Source organism: Primulina huaijiensis, unplaced genomic scaffold (genome assembly GCF_012295235.1).
Source record: "Primulina huaijiensis isolate GDHJ02 unplaced genomic scaffold, ASM1229523v2 scaffold5453, whole genome shotgun sequence".
Classification (NCBI taxonomy): domain Eukaryota; kingdom Viridiplantae; phylum Streptophyta; class Magnoliopsida; order Lamiales; family Gesneriaceae; genus Primulina; species Primulina huaijiensis.
This window is the reverse complement of record NW_027360734.1, coordinates 16,745-33,372: the sequence shown is the minus strand read 5'-3', so window position 1 is coordinate 33,372 and position 16,628 is coordinate 16,745. Positions and strand designations below refer to the sequence as shown.

General features: G+C 34.3%; 3 protein-coding genes and 1 long non-coding RNA gene across 6 annotated transcripts; 3 read left to right on the top strand and 1 right to left on the bottom strand.

Moving 5' to 3' along the window:
- Positions 1 to 200: 200 nt before the first annotated feature.
- On the top strand, positions 201 to 3,039 carry LOC140970334 (uncharacterized). 2 transcript variants are annotated; one of them, XR_012174114.1, is made up of 3 exons: positions 201 to 453; positions 2,192 to 2,593; positions 2,697 to 3,039. It is a non-coding gene; the product is annotated as an uncharacterized lncRNA (long non-coding RNA). The 2 variants fall into 2 exon arrangements; XR_012174115.1 differs by lacking the exon at positions 2,697 to 3,039 and adding an exon at positions 584 to 2,084 and having other exon boundaries at positions 2,192 to 2,460.
- A 1,738-nt stretch (positions 3,040 to 4,777) lies between these two features.
- Positions 4,778 to 8,692, top strand: LOC140970333 (uncharacterized protein At4g15970-like). Its single transcript, XM_073432005.1, has 3 exons — positions 4,778 to 5,103; positions 7,382 to 7,753; positions 8,006 to 8,692. Exons 1-3 carry the CDS (start codon positions 4,780 to 4,782, stop codon positions 8,489 to 8,491), a joined length of 1,182 nt encoding a protein of 393 aa, XP_073288106.1. The 5' UTR covers positions 4,778 to 4,779; the 3' UTR covers positions 8,492 to 8,692.
- Positions 8,693 to 9,112: 420 nt separating this feature from the next.
- LOC140970331 (tryptophan--tRNA ligase, cytoplasmic-like) lies at positions 9,113 to 13,536 on the bottom strand. Its single transcript, XM_073432003.1, has 11 exons — positions 13,123 to 13,536; positions 12,833 to 13,018; positions 12,160 to 12,211; positions 11,992 to 12,057; positions 11,102 to 11,188; positions 10,857 to 10,949; positions 10,440 to 10,520; positions 10,085 to 10,156; positions 9,846 to 9,914; positions 9,605 to 9,715; positions 9,113 to 9,440 (listed from the first exon to the last, which is right to left on the bottom strand). Exons 1-11 carry the CDS (start codon positions 13,512 to 13,514, stop codon positions 9,390 to 9,392), a joined length of 1,260 nt encoding a protein of 419 aa, XP_073288104.1. The 5' UTR covers positions 13,515 to 13,536; the 3' UTR covers positions 9,113 to 9,389.
- Positions 13,537 to 13,965: 429 nt separating this feature from the next.
- On the top strand, positions 13,966 to 16,121 carry LOC140970324 (protein MOS2). Of its 2 annotated transcripts, none has more exons than XM_073431994.1 (2): positions 13,966 to 15,488; positions 15,657 to 15,817. In XM_073431994.1, exon 1 carries the CDS (start codon positions 14,064 to 14,066, stop codon positions 15,429 to 15,431), a length of 1,368 nt encoding a protein of 455 aa, XP_073288095.1. In that variant the 5' UTR covers positions 13,966 to 14,063; the 3' UTR covers positions 15,432 to 15,488; positions 15,657 to 15,817. The 2 variants fall into 2 exon arrangements, with proteins under 2 accessions (XP_073288095.1, XP_073288094.1); XM_073431993.1 differs by lacking the exon at positions 15,657 to 15,817 and adding an exon at positions 15,836 to 16,121 and having other exon boundaries at positions 13,967 to 15,488.
- The last annotated feature ends 507 nt before the right edge of the window (positions 16,122 to 16,628 follow it).

The window sequence follows — 16,628 nt, the reverse complement described above, 5'->3', positions numbered from 1 at the left end:
GTGTTTAATAAATAAGTGATTTTAATACATGTTTTTTAAACAAAATATTCTTATTTGTTACAAAAGATATAAGTTTGATTGTGAATTACGAAACATGAATGTAAATGATAATTTTGAATTACACATACATATTTGGGTAAGAGTGTCCAGTAATTTTTTTATTTACTTACCAAAATATTATAATCAATTTTGAAAGTAAAACAAACAATCTACAAACCCTAGCTGCACGGCGAAGTGTTGAGCCGACTTGCATATGTTTGAACTCACCCTTCGCCACCTTTGTTCCTCTTCTGCAAGTTTACTTACGCAGAGAAATTCCAGTGGGAGAAGAGTTATGGATGAGATCAGAGCGAGTCTCTCTACTGCGGTGTGGAGACCGAGATCAAAGATGACATACCCAATCCACTATTCTTTTTAATTCAAGGCGGCTTTGATTTCCTCATCGATACTCTGGTATTTATTTCAGTTTTCCCTTTTTGATTGCTAGTACGCCCTGCTTCAACGATGGTTGCGCATTTTTTTTGTTTTTCGCCGTTTGCTTGATGTAGAAGCACTTTGATTTCCTAAAATTTTTATGTTGTAGAGATTTGAAAGTGCCTTGCGAGTTGCAATTGCCTAGTTATTGGTTCTTGATACAATCTGATGTCAAGTTGGTGCAATCTGAGGTGGGCAGGATTTTCGAGTTTGTTTTTTTCTCATAAAAATGCAAGCTTTACGGCGAGAAATGCATAGAGTTTCTCCACCTCTACTAAATTCCTGCGTCCACCCCCAGCATGCACTTACACTGAAATGAAAGTTAATGTAATTGCGTGTGGTTTGTCCTAAATATATTGTGCCAATCTATGGTGGGTAATTGGCCAGTCATTCATCAGCCCAAATACTTTCCATCTGTATGAGTGGTCTGTAATCTCACCTAGACCATTGAGAGAGACTTCCGTTTCTGAGGAGGTTAATTCTTACATTTGCTTTTTAGGCACCCCAGAATGTTTCTTTTGCATATGGTGGCTAATTAGCCAGTCATACACCAGCCGAATGGCTGTTAATCTGTGTGAATGGTCAGTAAGCTCACCAAAATCAATGAGTTAATGACTTCTCATTTGAGAAACACTTAAGTTCTTTGCTGAAGTCGTTACCTACATCTTACTTGTGCATGGTTGCTCAGTCTCACTTATTTATCATTAAACAGACCTTAGTTAGTTGGTTTCAACGAATTCTGAATTTTTATCTCAACTCCGTTGAGAGGAGTATCGTCGTTGTCATCAACATTATTGCATCACTTTGGACTTAAAATGGTGTTTACAATAGTAATCATTCTCTTTTGGATCTGCTGTACTTCATAGGCTTGTTTGTAATATTTTTTCTTCATCATCTGCAACTTCTGCCGTTGGATGATGGTTTGAACTTTGAAGAGACTGTTTACCTGTTACAAATTTGAGATCAGACTCCTGGGATTGATGAAATATTTGTTCCAATTTATAAATTAGTGAGATAACTTGGATCGAGTTTGATATATTGCTTGGCCCCGTTTAGAATCCGTGTCCGATTAATTTGATAATAATTATATTTCATATCTATCTTTGTAATAGGCATGAAAAAAGTTTTACACTATTCCATTTTATTTTAGATATTTATCTATAATTAGAAAACTACTTTTCCATAATTGGTAACAAAGTGTGTTAATTATCTTGTAATATTTATTTTCAATGACAAATGTAGAAAATGTTTTTCTTTGGTTCATTGTTAGTCAAGATTTATGTGTATTTCATATCAAAAATATATATTACACATAATTTTTCATATATTGTATCAACGGTCACAATGTGTCTAAAAATATGTTTGGAAATGCTAAAAATATCAAAAGCCATATTAATCAACTCAAATTTCATGTTTAGAAATAAATAAAACAGCACTAATGCTATTTGTATTAGATCGATTCTTATGTAATCAGTTTAATACCCCAGCATTCACAAAAATATGATAATTGTGAAACAATGGTCGCTATTTTCACTCATCACATTCTTTTGATTGCCTGATAACGGGCTAATTTCAACCATCGAATCTGCCCCAGACTCACTACTTCCAGTGTAAGAATCACTGATTTGCTTAATTTGCGTTTTAATTTCAATATAGTATGTTGAACCTTAGCACCACCCAAAAAATATGTAATAATATAATGAATTAATTTATGCAGGACAAAAGGGCCAACCGAGGTGGGGTGGGACAGGTGGATCCAAGGTGCCCAAATCTCAAGAAACCGCAGACGATGGATCTGAACAATACCAAAAATGCGTTTTCATGCTTTTAAAAATCTTACGCCACTACTCACCGAACAAATAGCCTGGCACATAGAATTAGACTGCGAGATTACAATTTTCTTCTAGATTGTAAGATGTAACACAGCATCCATTAAGAAACTTTCTCAAGTGAAAGCAAACTTTAATTCTAAATCTGACCTGTTCAGTCTTCTGTTATGCTTTGTATTATCAGAAATTTGTCCAGTATGCTACTAGGGAGATGTAGCGAACAGTTGTTTGGTGTGCAGAAATGTAGCTACAGGTGTAGTTTGAAGCGTGATACTAGGAATGATTTTCAGGTAGTTTTGTGTAAACTTAGTCATGCTTCATGAGATGAGTTTTTATCTTTTACCACAACCCTTATCGCTCTTCGCTTTACAGATGGCATATTAGTTTTTGTAGGCCATAGTAGATTTTGGATGTCAAGGATGCTGTTTCTGGAAAACCCTTCAGTCATCTTCAGCACTTTGTTCTGTGGTAGCCACTAGCCACCTCTCTACTGCCTTCTTTTGGCTTCTGATACTATAATCCCCAAACCTTCTTAGTATGGCACTTCAAAAGGCGAATTTGTTATCATGTCAGTTGAAATATGTGAAAAAACACAAAAATGCGACCTACAATAGAAAGGAAAATAGCGATTGCCTTACCAATGTTCTCTTTTCCGCTCCATTCTTCATTGCCACTTGTGACACACTGCGAGTTAGTCTTAGCTTCTTTGAAGACTGTTGAATAAATGAATGGTTAATCTATGACTTTACAGATCTTAGCACATGTTGCACTTAAACGTACACCTTAAAGCACCTTCTCACTAGGAGAAACTACCTTCCTCTTCTCCAAGTCCTGTTTCCTGTCATATTTGAGGATCTTATTATGACAAAATTTTAAGAATAAGCCGCCAATATATCAGGGGCGAAATAACCTGGCTATCAATGATTTGTTATTGGTCTCAGGTTGCAAGTTTACTCGCAGATTACATTAGATGGTCATGTTCACATTTAACATTATAGATCTGCCATTACAAGGTGTAGCAGTTAACAAAGATGAATATGCATAATGTGCTAGTGTTTATCATATATGCTGAAGACATGGAATAAGAGGCGTAATTCCCATGCTCATTTTCCCATTTCTAATTATTAGAAATAAACAGTTACATAGGCAGTTTCATTAACTTCATTGCTACAGATATCATTGACGTGTCGTACACTACCGTGCTTACGTTTTTTCTGACCGACAAGTTATAATGAGTAGCTCTCAGCTCCAAGGGATCAGGAAAGATTGAAAGTGTATCAACTGTGAACAGATAATTTCCCTAGTTAGAGTAATATGATGCACGGATTCCAAACCTAAATAACCTCGAGAAAACATGAACAAGTGACTCTGAATTTTAGAGTTGTTAAGAGTTTGGCCTGTCGGAGCAAAATTCTTGGTACTTAACAATCAATAGATGGGGCGTTTTGCTAAGTTATGAACCGGTCGAGGGCCCGACCCAATCAATATTAGATGAGTCGATCTCGATTTAACCCAGTTCACCCAAGTTCTATAAAAGGACTTTATAATGTAGAGAAAAAGGCCCTCTGTTTACCGGTATGCATGAACCAGAGTGGACTTCAACGTGAGTGTTTTTTAGGTTGGGCAGACTTTTTCGTGCTTAGGTTGCAGCCTTAATTTACATCAATTTAGCTGGAAATCTTTTTTTCCGATATGAACTGAATCCGTACCTGAATTTTAGAAACCAGTGGCTCCAGAGGAGTGGATTTGATCCTATTCGACGTGCATTTGATCCATTAATGGTAACCATCATCAAAAACAAAATTTCAAATCAAATATATATTATTTAAAAATGTTAGGTAGGCACTTAAAAAAATCATTTTAGTATATTTATTTAAAAATAATAGACGTGTACTTCTAAAAATAATATTTTGATTCATACTCGGAACTCTTTTTACGTTGCATTTGATATTCCACCGACTCCATCCTAATTCTGCAGTAATTATTTTATATATTAACATAACTTAAAACAATAACTTCACCTCTCAATTTATTGCAAACTTGTAATATATAGTATAGAGTAAGAGTTCAAAATTGTTGTTCTCTAAAAACTGATTTCAGCAGTTCTAACTTCTAAATCAAGCACTGTTTTTTATTAAAGAAAAGATAATTGTAGTTAAACAACCAACCCACGATATTAATTAAAAATTATCAAGTTAAAAGATAATTAATTTGACTAACTTATTTTCAACATTCATTTAATCGGGTATGTAACAAAGTGCCAAGAATGAGTACATGATGCTTTCGAATTATGATCTATGCCCCAGAATTATGAGTGTATATATGACGCAAAAAAAAAAAAAAAAAAGGCAAGGCTGCTTAATTATTACATTATAATTAATAATAATACCCTGCACTTTAAGTTGACTTCCATTTACCTTAATATCGATAAATAGAAGTCTATCTCATGCATTTGATCAGACCATTACAAGTATCAATGGGTTCCCATGGTGGAGGCGCCACCCCTAAAGGCGACCGCGACTCCCTTGAGCTTGGTGGCTCCGATGATCAAAACCGCCACGAAACAGTCTCCATCAACCACCGCAATCGCCTCGATCACTATAGCGTAGCTGTTAAAATTACTTTGGTGTTTGTGGTCATTGGCCTAATTTCTTACCTTGTTCTTAATCAATCCTCGTATCCTTCTCAATTATTTCAAAGGTCCGATTCATTTTCATCTTCATTAAATGACTCTGATTCTGAAAAACGGGGTTCGTCGTTGCACCGATTCCCTTCCGACCAAGACGACCTTCCTTCGTATGTAAGTTATATATAACTCTTGTTCTCCTTTTTTTTCCCTCCAGATATTATATTAAGAGATTTTCAATGAAATTATAATTAGAATTGAATTAGCAAACATGCAGCTTTTTATATTTATAATTTCTGTAATAATACTTGTTCCAATGAAAAATTATTATTAAAACATAATATTATGGTTGTCATATATATTAATTTTTAAAATATTTTAATTATATTATTGTTATCGCCACAATTTTTGCTACGGCAACAAATACTTGATGATGTAGCATATGTACTAAAACTATAAGCATATGTTTAACAAAAAAATTCACTCCTTTTACATTTTTTTTGAGTGAAAATTAATTTTAGAAGTACATAATATTGAAAATTCATTGTGAAAACAAGACCAGAAATTTTCGAATTCTAGTTTTTCTCGACTCGTATATGAAAGTCCAACTGTATCTTGTAATTATTTTTTCCTACAGATTAAATTTTGCAGATGTAAGAATCTTAAAATGTAGACGATTAATTAGATTATTATCTTCCAACTCACAAATTTTTAAAAAGAGACATTAATAGTTCGTCATTACTAGTACTTATACGTTAAAATATTGAAATTGTAATTTAAATATGTTGATGTTTAATTTATGTCTCATAATAATAAAAAATAACTCTTGTGGAAGGCTTGAATAGACTTGGTAAATAGATTGATTTTTTTAAAAGCAATCATTCTATGACCGATTTTAATTTCCATTCCACCACAGCTGTCCAGGAATTTGGTTTCAATAATATTGATTAATATTTTTTTAAAAAAAAAATTAAGTAAAAATCAGTTGTATACAAGTCAAAATTTTGACTTTTATTATGAATTGGAAATTATGGCAATGGCCTTAAAAATTACGTCCCCGTTTCGACCAAAATTGATTATAGAATCTTTAGTACATTTTCTTATATATTATTTGACAGACGTGTTGTTTGGTTAATAAATTAAGAGAGTACGATGTCAAAGCAATACTACCGGTATTTTTTTCAAAAATATTTATTGCACCTGTATTTTTTAATAGGTTTCTTATGAGACGGTCTCAATGATATTTCGGATCTTTATCCATGAATTGAATCAATCATGTACATATTTACAAAAATAAGTAATATTTTTGTCATAAAAAGTAATTTTTTCATGGGTAACCTAAATAAAATATTTGTGTCACAAAATAGACTTTGTGAGACGGTCTCGTAAAAGTTTTTTTATTCTTATAAAGTTCGAGAAATTGTCTGTTCAAGATTTTAAAACTTAATTACTAATCAAACTCAGACAATAGAATTTGACAAAACAAGTTAAACTGAAATAATGGAAATAATCGATTTATCCAGCCCATAAAAGCTGGTTTATTGATCAGTATGCTTACTTTAAAAAAGTATTTGAATTCAACGGAGTGTACCAGTCAATAATTTTATAATACGTAATAATTTTTATGTAAAATATTCAATTTTTTTTCTTACATCTTATTTGTTAGGCTATTTCATAAAATTAAATACAGTGGGTTATGGATATCTTATTAAATAATAATCTAGTATAATTTTATAATTGATCTATTTTGACTATCCGGATATTTAAACTAGAATACAATAGTATCAAGTTGTCTAACTCTACAGAATAAAGTAAGAAAGGTAGGAATGAAGAATGTCAAATTATTACTATAGTTATTATTTTGATTAAATAAAGTAATTTTGAGTATGAGTTTTATTACAGTTAGGTCTCAAATCCAAGATCGTTTCTACTTAATTCTAAACTTATATATTAGTGTTAGATGACCTATAAGTGCGGATTAAAAATACGGGAAAATAATTTTTTTTGCCAACTAACATTTCTTAGTTTGAGTTTTAGTTCATTAAAGTTTGAAAGTTTAATTTTGATGATTAACTTCGATTATTTTTTTGGCTTTAAATTTTATTTCATCGAAATGCTGACGTAACCGAGAAGTGCTGATATTTTAGTGAAAAATGCTGACATTGCATTTAAAAATGCTAACATGACATATGAAATTGCTGACTCGTTCGATGTCATATAAAAAATTGGATCAAAATAGCTGAAAATTAAAAATTAGTGTAACCAAACAAACTTTGAAAAGACCAAACTCGAAATGGACAAGTTAGTTGATCAAAAAAATCTTTTCCTTACCCTTTTTTTGGGGTTCAAAAAATTGCATATTATATTACAATTATAAGTATTTTATCAATTATGATTTTTAATTTAGATTGTATAAATCTTTTTATTTAACATTGTCTCTTTGATTGATCAGACCAGTGATGAGATTAATAAATTGAAGAGCACATTGAAGGAAGCAGCCATGGAGGATGGCAAGACGGTGATAATCACTACCTTAAATGCGGCGTGGACGGAACCAAACTCAATCTTCGATCTCTTTCTGGAGAGCTTCAGAATCGGAAATCAGACTCTTCGCCTGCTTAATCACGTGGTGGTTGCGGCATTAGACGAGACCGCCTATGCGCGTTGCTTGGCCGTGAAGCTCCATTGTTTCGCCGTAACCACCGCCGGCGTAAACTTCGCCGTCGAAGCACATTTCATGAGTAAGGATTATTTGAAAATGATGTGGAGAAGGATTGATTTCCTTCGAGTTGTTCTTCAACTGGGATACAATTTCGTATTCTCGGTACGTACACTATGTTTGAATATTTATGTTTGCGATTTTGGATAGACAAGCCGTATTTAAAAACTCAAGTCCATGTCAGGGAAGAAAAACTTGAGTAAATCTAGCTTTATAAAAAGTTTTCTAAAAAATAGAAACTGTTCGGATAAAGATTAAAAAATGTTATTAAAAATCAAGCTTCAAATCTAAACCAGACAATTAAAACCTTTTCGAGTGCTAGCATTTCATGCATGTTTTCATTGTGGTTGTCTGCAGGATGCGGATGTTATGTGGCTGAGAGACCCATTCCCAAGATTTCACCCAAACGCCGACTTCCAAATCGCCTGCGACCACTACTACGAAGAGCTAAACTCCACCGACGTGGGCAACTCCCCAAACGGAGGCTTCAACTACGTCAAATCCAACAACAAAACAATCAAATTCTACAAATTCTGGTACATGGGAAAGGATTATTTCCCAGGTAAACACGACCAAGACGTCCTAAACATGATCAAAATGGATCCTTATGTCAAAAATCTTGAAATGGAGATCAGGTTTTTGAAGACTGCTTATTTTGGCGGGTTTTGTGAACCCAGTAAGGATCTCGACCTGGTGATTACAATGCATGCAAATTGTTGTATTGGAATGGATAACAAGATCCATGATATACAGATGGTGATTGATGATTGGAAGAGATACATGAAGTTGGTAGAAAGGAATTCCAGTACTAGATCTTGGACTGTTCCCAGGAGATGTGGATGACCATTTTTGTATATTTCCTTTTCTTTATATTTTTCCTTTTCTGAGGACGATCGAAGTAATAATCAGATAGCATTTATTTAAAGTTATTTTATAAGATTTTAAGTTTTCAAATACCGAATTTTTTTAAAAAAATATATTTCTACGTAGTTTATTTGTACCATGTATAATGCTTGATTGAAATGCCAGATTCACATATCGACAGTTGGGAATAGACATGTAAAGTAACCAAATTGTTTTTAACTCGAGATTCACAAAAATTCTTTTGAGTTTGTTTAACGCGATTCGTTAAAAATAAACGAACCAAATTCAAACTTTACAATATTTGACTCGTTAACTCATAAGTCAACTCTTAAATAAAAATAATAATAATTTTGATATTTGATTCTTATATTTTGTATTTTTTAATTAGGACAAATATAAAAAAATTTATTAAATTGACAAATATAGAAAAATGTATTTAATTTATTTATTAAAATAAAATGATAAATTTTAATAAGAATTTATATTTTCCCTAATTCTATAATTTCATTTTTAATAAATTTAATAAATATTTAAATTTATAATTAATATTTGTTAAATTCGAAAAAAATCCGTCGAAAAAGCTTGCAAACCCTAAATATATTAGTTAAATAAAGTTCGAACTCGATCCGATCATAAACTTGTCAAACTCAAATATAAAAATTAGGCTCGGTCCAATTCGATTTCATCCATATTTGAAAATTTTAAATCCAGGGTGTATTTTAAATTAATAGTGATACTTGTGCTGATGGCAGTAACACAACCAAAAAAAAAAAAACACATTAGCTATATTTGCAGAAGGGCCATTTCGTCCTTTCACAAGTAAATGATATTTCATTTCCATCAAATTAACCATCGAGCTGTAAATGCACTTGCAATTTTAGCTGAACATGTTGGGAAGTGGTCGTACGGCCATGAAAACATCGACCATCTGCAAGAAAAGAACATAAAATAAATTTCCGGACGGCCAAATCGCCCACTGCGAGTTCAAATGCAGAGAGGGTAACATGCATGGTCTGTATAAAATAAGGTCACACAAAAAAAATAAAGAATCATCATCGAGCGGTACAAATTGTTAGTATTTTCTGATTTTACCTCATCAGTCACAGCAGCTCTGGCCCTACGATGGTTTTCAACAATTTCAGTTAAAACTTCAATGAGCCGCTGCTTCACTTCACCGGTTAGCATACGGCCAGCACCATATTCCTGCTCAATGATAGCAGGAGCATTATTATGAGCGGCAATGAGGAAATTTCAACCATTCAATACGAATTAAATAAGACAGTGGATGTCTTATAGCTTACAACAGAACTGCAAAAAAAGTAACATTACTTACCGTTCTGATATGTTCAAGCTCTGCATCGTCATCCAAGAAAAAACCAAGGTATTTTATTGGTATATCCACCTAAATATGTTCGAGAAGAGCACGGATCAGCACAAATCAATTAAAAATACCAGTACCAGTTATATCATGTTCTACATGTTAATACTGAAAACGGAGACATTTAATACACAAGTACCGGTGACTATTTGCCATTTAAAATAACCCAGGTACAAAGATATAAACTATGATACCTCCAGGTTAGCTCCAAACTTCCTGTGGTTCTCTATTGAATCTTGCCCACCAGAGAATGCATATCTGTTTACCTGAACAAAGTATCGGTTAGCTTCAGTTAAGCAAACCATAAATAAATTAATCATCGTCATAGGTTTCAATCTGCACCACCAAAAGTTAGCATAGTTTGGTGCATAACATGGAGGGTAAAATTCTTCAGAACTTGTAAAATAGTGCTTGGATCACAAAACCACTTTTTTTAAAGGTTTCTTGCAAATTTTAATTGGAAAAGTTTGTTCTCATTAGGCAAAATAAGAAACTAATCATCACTTTCACTTTAAAGACTATGGATTGGAGGGGTTAATTAAAGGAAACCTTGTTCTTTATGTCCTTCGCCGAATCGGTAACATATATGGCAGAATTTGGATCACTGGCAGACATTTTCCCTGTCTCTCCCTGCAGATATAGTCAAACGAGAAAATCAGACAAAGAAATAGGTGAATAAACTGCAGTTGACATTGACTCAAAACTAGCACGTGGTTGAATTATAGAAAATCGAAATGACAGCAAACAATCCATGGTACATACAACAGGAAAAAACTCAACCTCAGAAACATATTGTGTGAGAGGACAGAGAAAATTGAATGCTTATTGTTAGTCAAAAAATTAATGATAAGGTTTCCGCACAAGCAATTAATTCGGCCAGGAAGATCATAACTGCGAAACAATAAAATTTTATGATCATGCCATAAAAAATCTTCTCCTCGATCAGAAAATGAAAAAATAAAAAACCTGAAGAGCAGGAAAGAATGATGATTCAAGTAATGCAGGCTTGCGACACCCTATTCGAGGAGCAACATCTCGCGTCATTCGGAAGTAAGGATCCTGAAAAATCAGTTAGAAGAAAAATTATTGAACAGACAAAAGAATTGTTGTAGGGTACTGTCAAATCTTTATACAAACATCTGATCATAATTGACTAACATATTGATTTGAAAAGCGTACATAAAATAAATAGAACTATAAAATGAACAAACCTGGTCAATGGCACAAGCAATCAAGCTTCGAAAGTTTTCTTTAGCAGAGAACAGATGTGGAAATGAAGATGGAAAGCTTGGAGCGGCCTGAAATTCAGTTAGCCAGATGTTATTGCCTAAAGAAGGAAAAAGGGTACATGAAACCTGAAAACTAAACAGAATCAATAAAAATTAACAGAAAAGACAACTTAGATAGATAAAAACTGTTTTCAGTTTATTCATAATTTGGTTATTGTTTTAAATTGCAGTGCCAATGTGCTATAACTATTTCAAGAACGATGTCCAACATTTTCTAAGATATTTGAAATTCCCAACTTAAGATTCAGAGTAATGGCATGGAATGATTACAGAGCATTATGAACAAGAAAGCTTTTGTATTTGCTTGTGAGTACAGCCAAACCAATCTGACCACAATTTTTACTCTTTGTGCAGAAATTCAGCCATTTACAGCAGTTTTCGTTCAAAGTAAAGGGTATTTTCCAAATGTGAGCAGTTCCAACTCCACGGGATTTGAGAATCTCTGGAAGATATTAATAACTTCCAAACTACGAATAGTTCCAAGCTACAAGAGCAGCAATTTTGATACTAGATCTTCAAGGGGAAGAGATTCAATAGCCATCAACAACCTTATGAATCTCAGACTTGATTCCGAGATAGTTGCTCTCTTAGTTAGCAACAAAGTAAATGCAATTCCTAATAATTAAAATATTTAAATGACAGTATTTCCATGAGCAAACCATTTTACAACAGCTGTTGATTAACAGGATCCAATAAAAGGATCAATTAAGACAATAATGTGAAACATACACATGAGCAATAACATAATCACTTAAAGGTTGCATCTTCAACCACCACAAACAATTATTCTTTTAAGTTCTAAAAGGTAGTACCTGAATAGGTGGGAAGCTTACTTTACCAATGTGATCTTCTCCATTGAAACCAAAAATACCGAGTACCTACAACATCGATTAATGCCAAATTTAGCATTCATATGTAAAAGGTGGAAACCACAAAAATGCACAAATCTAAAATGGACGAGCCATCAAATTCCTAATCACCTTATTATATGTGACACACTTTGCAATCTTGACCATGTTTTTGTAGAAGGAGCTGTATAATAAAATTCATTATAAGAATATCATCTACATGATTGCGATAATAATCAGGAGAATCCTCTTCTGTGGGAGTAAAATAAGCTAAAAATACTAGTAACCAACCTCAAAAAAAAAGGAAATTAGAATTAGACACCTTGGTACAATTCACGTGAATATTCACAGTAAACCATGTGACACGATAAGCAACCTTGAATCAGTGTTCCTTTAATCGATTATTTGAAAGAATTAAATAATTTTTAGCTTCTCTTCAAAATAGTCGATCATACATCAATCACTAGGAACAAACATCTGAACACGCCTACAAGCCACATAGATTTCTGTCTCACTCTGTCAATGTGAGACGAGAGGACGATGGGATTTATTCTCCAAACAATAGCTCTTAGTAGTAGTTTAGGTTAGTACAATATAACATTGGTTTATCAGCAGTGTTACGGGTTAAAATTTGAGACAAAAGCTTGGTTATTGAGTAAGGATTTCAAAGCCAAACTATGTGATAAAAAATCATTATAAATACCAAATTATCACACAGAGCCTTAACAAAGCCAAAACCTATTAACGTCACAATAATTAGCAAACGTAGCGAATGAAGAGTGACTAAATTGGAAGAACCACTCACCCACCAACATAATCAAAATCGGTGAAGATAAATGTTTTTGAAACATCGAATCCACAAGCAATAATATCCTTGGCATTTTCACGAGCCAGCCGCTGGCTTTCCTCTACTGACAGATTCTTCCACATGCATTTCTCATCATCCGTCAACTGTATCAGAAGTGGCACCTTGAATGCATCTTGCAGGTATCTAAAAGCAACTAACTTTTAACAGATAAGCCGGGGGTTAAAATTGAAACGAAGGAGAAGTAAATCCTCAGTAAAAGAAAATCTTATTTGAAAAATTCCCATTACTTATTGAACATGAAAGGCACGAGGTGGCCCAAATGCAACGCCTCGGAAGAAGGGCCACGTCCCGTGTAAAGATAAAACTTTTCTCCCCTCTCGTACGAATCGAGGACTTCATCGAAATCCCGGTGGCTAAAGAAGATCCCGCGGCGAAGGAAGACATGTGCAGGCCTTCCGGTGACGTGAGCGACACGGTCTACAAGAGATTGGTCAACACGCTGGCAGCCGAACTTGTCAATGAGCTTATCGTAGTCAATTTTGCCGGATTTGTCACCGGTTACTTGCCATGGGGTAACGATTTGCCCTTCTTCTTCATGGCTTTTCCCCTCCATGTCGGCTGAAAACGTAGGAAGAGAGGGTAGGGTTTTGGATGGATAATTCTCATTCAGCTCTTCCATCTTGAGTTGGATGAATGGGTATTCAATTTTAAATTTTTAATCTTCACTTTTAACACAAATAATAATATGACTAAATTGCTTTATTTTTCATCTTTTTCTTTCTATTTTCAGATATATAATTGATATTTTTTAAAATTTTAGTCATATTTTATTTATTTTTTATGTTATCAATTAATTTATATTTTTTTAGTTTAATAATTGATATTTTTTTCAATTTTAATTATATTATATAAATATTTTCACACTATATCGAGAAATATTCATTTCATATTAGACATTGATAATTTTCTAAGTTGAAAAAAAAAATTGATAATGAGAACAAAATATGTTGTTCCCTTTTAAATTTTATTACTAATTTCAATCTCAAAATAATTTTAAGGAATATGCTTTGAAATTCAATTATGTGTAACTAAAAAAAATTCTAAAATTATAAGTAAGTTTAATTTAATGGCGTGATTGATTGATTTTGTTTCAATTCCAAACCCCAAAACTGATTAGGTTTTCCTTACATATCTGAGAATCGAAGGTTTCTTCTCTATATTGACTACTATGAGTTTCTCCTTTGATTTTAAGTCGAAATCCCAATCCAATCGCAAAAAACAGGCGAGGTCCGCCGTTTTAGCGGATGACCCACCACCCACATCAGCCGCCGCCGGAAACTATATAAGGGAATTCGATCCCGCCGAAGCTCCACCACAACCTGAGCCCAAAGTCAAAACTATTGCCCCTATTCCCAACCAATGGCGCCCTACGAAGAAACTGAAAAACCTCCTCAATCTCCCTTCGCTTTCCCAATCCAACGGTTCAGATTCGTCCCTCCAGTTCGAGGTTGATGATCGATCCAATTCCGAAGCCGCCGACAACTCGATGGCTTATGGACTTAATATCCGCCAGGCACCTGCTGCCGATGATCGTGGTGGATCGACATCAGATTTGGAGTTGAGAAGATTGAGAGAGGACTTGGAGAAACTACCGGAGGATGCTGGGATGGACGACTTTAGGGATGTGCCAGTGGAAGGTTTTGGTTTGGCGTTGCTGTCGGGGTATGGGTGGAAAGAGGGCATGGGAATAGGGCGTAATGCAAAGGAGGATGTAAAAGTTTCGGAGGTTATGAAAAGGACGGGGAGAGGGGGATTGGGATTCACTGAGGAGTTCAGTGAGAATCGAATTGAAAGTAACGGTAAAGGTGCTGCAAATCTCGGGAATGCAAATGTGAAGCAGGATAAAATGAGGGATGAAACAGAGAAGAAAAGATTAAATATTGGGAAAGTGGTGAGAATAGTGAGTGGCAGGGAAATAGGAATGAAAGCTAAGGTTGTTGAGGTGAGGAGAAGTGGAGAGATACTGGTTTTGAGGCTCTCAGGAAGCGAGGAGAAGATGAAAATTCAAAGCAAGGATGTGGCAGAATTGGGTTCTGCGGAAGAGGAGAAATGCTTGAGAAATTTAAAGGAATTGAAGATTAAAGAGGAAAATGTTGATATAGGGAAAGGACATAGGAATTCCATAAGGAAGACGAGCCATGAAGACAAAAAAATGGTCAACGAGAGAGTGAATTGGCTGAGGAATCACATAAGGGTTAGAATTATAAGGAAGGATTGGAAGGGTGGGAGATTGTTCTTGAAAAAAGGAGTGGTGGTTGATGTTGTGGGGCCAGGAATGTGCGACATTTCTATGGATGAGAGCAGAGAGTTGATACAAGGAGTGGAACAAGAGTTCTTGGAAACTGCTCTTCCAAGACGTGGGGGCCCAGTGCTTGTTTTGTGTGGTAGACACAAGGGTGTGTATGGTACTCTGTTAGAGCATGATTCGGAGAAGGATACGGGTTTAGTTCGTGATGCGGATACACATGAGATGCTCAATGTGAGGCTTGACGAAATTGCTGAGTACACGGGAGACCCAAGTGATATTGGCTATTGAGTTGCTTCAGTTTCATGGCTGAAGTGTTTGCTTGATGGATGGTTGTTGGACCTTGAGGTACAATTAATCCTCGCTCATATGCCAGTTATTACATGATGTTAGCAAATGCTTGTTCCTTTGGGGTAGTTTCTTTACATCCAGTTGCTTTTAATGATTTCATTGAGTTTGAGAACTTCTTAGACAATGATCACATGAAGTGCACATCCATTTTCTGTTGAACTGCAGTTTTCACTGTTATCGTCACTATTGCGTGAGAAATATGATCAGTCCTGATTTCTTATGATGCTATGGGTCTATCGATTAATTTCCACAAGTTCCGATTTCGAGCTAGCTTTGAGAATCCTAGCTGCGCTTCATTTATCGGACGGAATTTAACTGAGTGCACGAGTTGTTGGTTCTTGCAGGTGGGTTAAAGCTTACGAGTGGCTCCAAGTTTCTCATGTACTTGCTGTACTGGACTACTATCACTCACCAGTATCTACACTGCAAACGCTAGGTGTACTTGTAATTAACGGTGAGATGCGTTTTGCACATTTGGCAATGTAGTATGTTTCCCTAAGGATGGGGTCATTACATAGTTCATCTGTTCAAGAAACAGATAAAATTTGCATTTTATCGTGTAATGACAGTTTTGGTTGCAACCTATGCAATTCATAGTTCCAAGTCTTTAAATACTAGTTTGGATACACATCTCGTTAGTATTATTACGATTTACGAATGTTATTTCAATAGAGATTCTGAGATTTTTTTCCATTCTGGAATGTTATCATAATAATATATACTTATTTATGGATAGGTCTCATGTGCAACGTATTGATCCGATTTATATCGTGAAAAATAATATTTTGACATAAAAAGTTATATTTTTTCACAGATCTTTCGGATAAAAAACTGATATCACAAAATTAATTCAAAGACCGTTATGTTTATATTATATTTGTATGTGTATATAGAGGTATATCGTTGAACATGCAAATTTGTGGTAGTATGATGATATTTTTCATTTGGACGTCCAAGTATTAAAGTATCTTTAGCTTTGAATAGCTACGCTGACTATAAACTATGCAATAAATTTGAAAAGATACCAAAATGTTCATTTTTATATAGTTCGCTCAAAATTATTTAACCGAAATTTTCGAATATGAGAGGAAATTGGATATCAAAGTGGCCACCGACTTCCTTTGACGTATTTTCCTG